At 53.4% G+C, this 2,225-nt stretch overlaps 1 protein-coding gene across 3 annotated transcripts; it reads right to left on the reverse strand.

Moving 5' to 3' along the window:
* Window positions 1–258: 258 nt before the first annotated feature.
* LOC143204842 (uncharacterized) lies at window positions 259–1,139 on the reverse strand. 3 transcript variants are annotated; one of them, XM_076417713.1, is made up of 3 exons: window positions 687–1,018; window positions 489–623; window positions 259–441 (listed from the first exon to the last, which is right to left on the reverse strand). In XM_076417713.1, exons 1-3 carry the CDS (start codon window positions 870–872, stop codon window positions 409–411), a joined length of 354 nt encoding a protein of 117 aa, XP_076273828.1. In that variant the 5' UTR covers window positions 873–1,018; the 3' UTR covers window positions 259–408. The 3 variants fall into 3 exon arrangements, with proteins under 3 accessions (XP_076273828.1, XP_076273826.1, XP_076273827.1); XM_076417711.1 differs by having other exon boundaries at window positions 489–632; XM_076417712.1 differs by lacking the exon at window positions 259–441 and having other exon boundaries at window positions 452–632; window positions 687–1,139.
* Between the last annotated feature and the right edge of the window lie 1,086 nt (window positions 1,140–2,225).

Raw genomic sequence — 2,225 nt, forward strand, 5'->3', positions numbered from 1 at the left:
GGCAGCATGTGTGTTTATTGAGGTTTTGTTTACTAATTTTGATACTGCTTAATTACTACTTTCATCACTACTTTGATATAAACCTTATTGGCTGTATATTTACTGCAATTTTGTTAATAGTACTTACTCTTGATGGCTCGTTTGTTGACACCCACTTTGCTAGCGGTTTGTCTACTATTCTTCAAAATCTTGATAGCTCGTTTGTTGACTTTTACCTTATTACCACCTGGTGGTTAACATACATTTTTGGTTTACCCTTTTTAGACGCTTATTTGTCAACATGGCAACCTGTTTGTGGCCAGTTGTCTGGTTGGCGACAGCTACTGGGTTCCCCCTAATGATGGCAGTCTGATTGCAAACGCCCATTAGGTTGGCATGGCTGTTGCTGCTGTTCTCGATGTTAGTGGTCTAATTACAGACAACTATCTTGTCGGCCTGGAAGTTAATACTCACTCTAATAATGCCCTGATTTCAAATGTCTATCTGATTGCCGTGCGTGCTGTTGGTCCCGTGTTGGTAGCCTGACTGCAGACATTCATCTGGTTGTAATGAATGATGCTGGCCCCATGTTGGTGGCCTGACTGCAGATATTCAACTGGTTCGCTTGGCTGTGCGTGTTCGCGCTGAAGTGTCTGCTTGGCGGTTCTGTAGATGTTCGTCTTGTCATCCTAAATGTTAATACTCACTGTAATTGTGGCCTGATATACTATCTGTATTGGTTGCGGATGCCTCTGTGATGGTGGTCTGACTGTAAACCTCAATCTGATTGCTGTAATTGCTGCTGTCGGCCATGGTGAAGGCCTGATGGCGGACAAACTTCTTGTTCGTCTGGCTGCATGCATCCCCTGTGATGGAGGACTGGCTGCCGACATTCATGTGAATGTCGTGACTGCTATTGTCGTCCGTAGTGGAGACCTGGCAGTAGACGTTTATATAAACGTCGCTTGCGATGGCCACCGATTGGTTGGCCCGTCTTGCGCTGGCAGTCTGGTTGTAGACGTTCATAGAAACGTCACTCGTGGTGGCAACAGGCTGGTTGACCCCCCCTCTTGCAGGCAGCTTTGTTGTAGACGTTCACAGAAACGTCGCTGGCGATGGCCACCGTTTGGTTGGCCCCCCCTTGCGCTGGCAGTCTGGTTGTAGACGTTCATGGAACGTCACTCGTGGTGGCAACAGGATAGTTGACCCCCCCTCTTGCAGGCAGCTTTGTTGTAGACGTTCATAGAAACGTCGCTGGCGATGGCCACCGGTTGGTTGGCCCCCCTTGCGCTGGCAGTCTGGTTGTAGACGTTCATGGAACGTCACTCGTGGTGGCAACAGGCTGGTTGACCCCCCTCTTGCAGGCAGCTTTGTTGTAGACGTTCATAGAAACGTCGCTGGCGATGGCTCCACAAGGTTGGTTGGCTCCCCTTGGTTGGCTGCACGTCTGCTGCGTGGCCCCTGTTTATGGACTGCCCGTTGTGGCCCCCAGGTTGGTGGGACGCTCATTGTGGACGTTCCTGGTTGACGGAACGCTCGTTGTGGCCCCCTCAGATTGACGGCCAGCTCGTTGTGGGCCCCCCAGGTTGGTGGGCAGCTCGTTGTGGACCTTCTAGGTTGAAGGAACGCTCGTTGTGGACCTTCTCTGTAAGAGAAACGCTCGTTGTGGACCCCAGGCTGGTGGGCGGCTCGTTGTGGACCCCCCCCCAGGTTAGTGGGCAGCTCGTTGTGGATCTTCTAGGTTGAAGGAACGCTCGTTGTGGACCTTCTCTGTAAGAGAAACGCTCGTTGTGGACCCCAGGCTGGTGGGCGGCTCGTTGTGGACCCCCCCCCAGGTTAGTGGGCAGCTCGTTGTGGACCTTCTAGGTTGAAGGAGCGCTCGTTGTGGACCCCAGATTGGTGGGCGGCTCGTTGTGGACCCCCCCTCAGGTTGGTGGGCAGCTCATTGTGGACCTTCCATGTTGAAGGAACGCTCGTTGTGGCCCCCAGATTGGTGGGCGGCTCGTGTGGACCCCCCTCAGGTTGGTGGGCAGCTCGTTGTGGACCTTCCATGTTGAAGGGACGCTCGTTGTGGCCCCCAGATTGGTGGGCGGCTCGTTGTGGACCCCCTCAGGTTGGTGGGCAGCTCGTTGTGGACCTTCCATGTTGAAGGAACGCTCGTTGTGGCCCCCAGATTGGTGGGCGGTTCGTTGTGGACCCCCCTCAGGTTGGTGGGCAGCTCGTTGTGGACCTTCTATGTTGAAGGA

Source organism: Rhynchophorus ferrugineus, unplaced genomic scaffold (genome assembly GCF_030347505.1).
Source record: "Rhynchophorus ferrugineus isolate W39M unplaced genomic scaffold, kcgeb_rfMv2 rfM11, whole genome shotgun sequence".
Classification (NCBI taxonomy): Eukaryota; Metazoa; Arthropoda; class Insecta; order Coleoptera; family Curculionidae; genus Rhynchophorus; species Rhynchophorus ferrugineus.

Coding starts and splice junctions, on each gene's coding strand:
- LOC143204842 (XM_076417711.1), bottom strand. CDS start 872: ATGTCGGCAGCCAGTCCTCCATCACAGGGGATGCATGCAGCCAGACGA. Junction 633..686: donor TATATCAGGCCACAATTACA/GTGAGTATTAAC, acceptor ACCGCCAAGCAG/ACACTTCAGCGCGAACACGC. Junction 442..488: donor GACCAACAGCACGCACGGCA/ATCAGATAGACA, acceptor GTGAGTATTAAC/TTCCAGGCCGACAAGATAGT.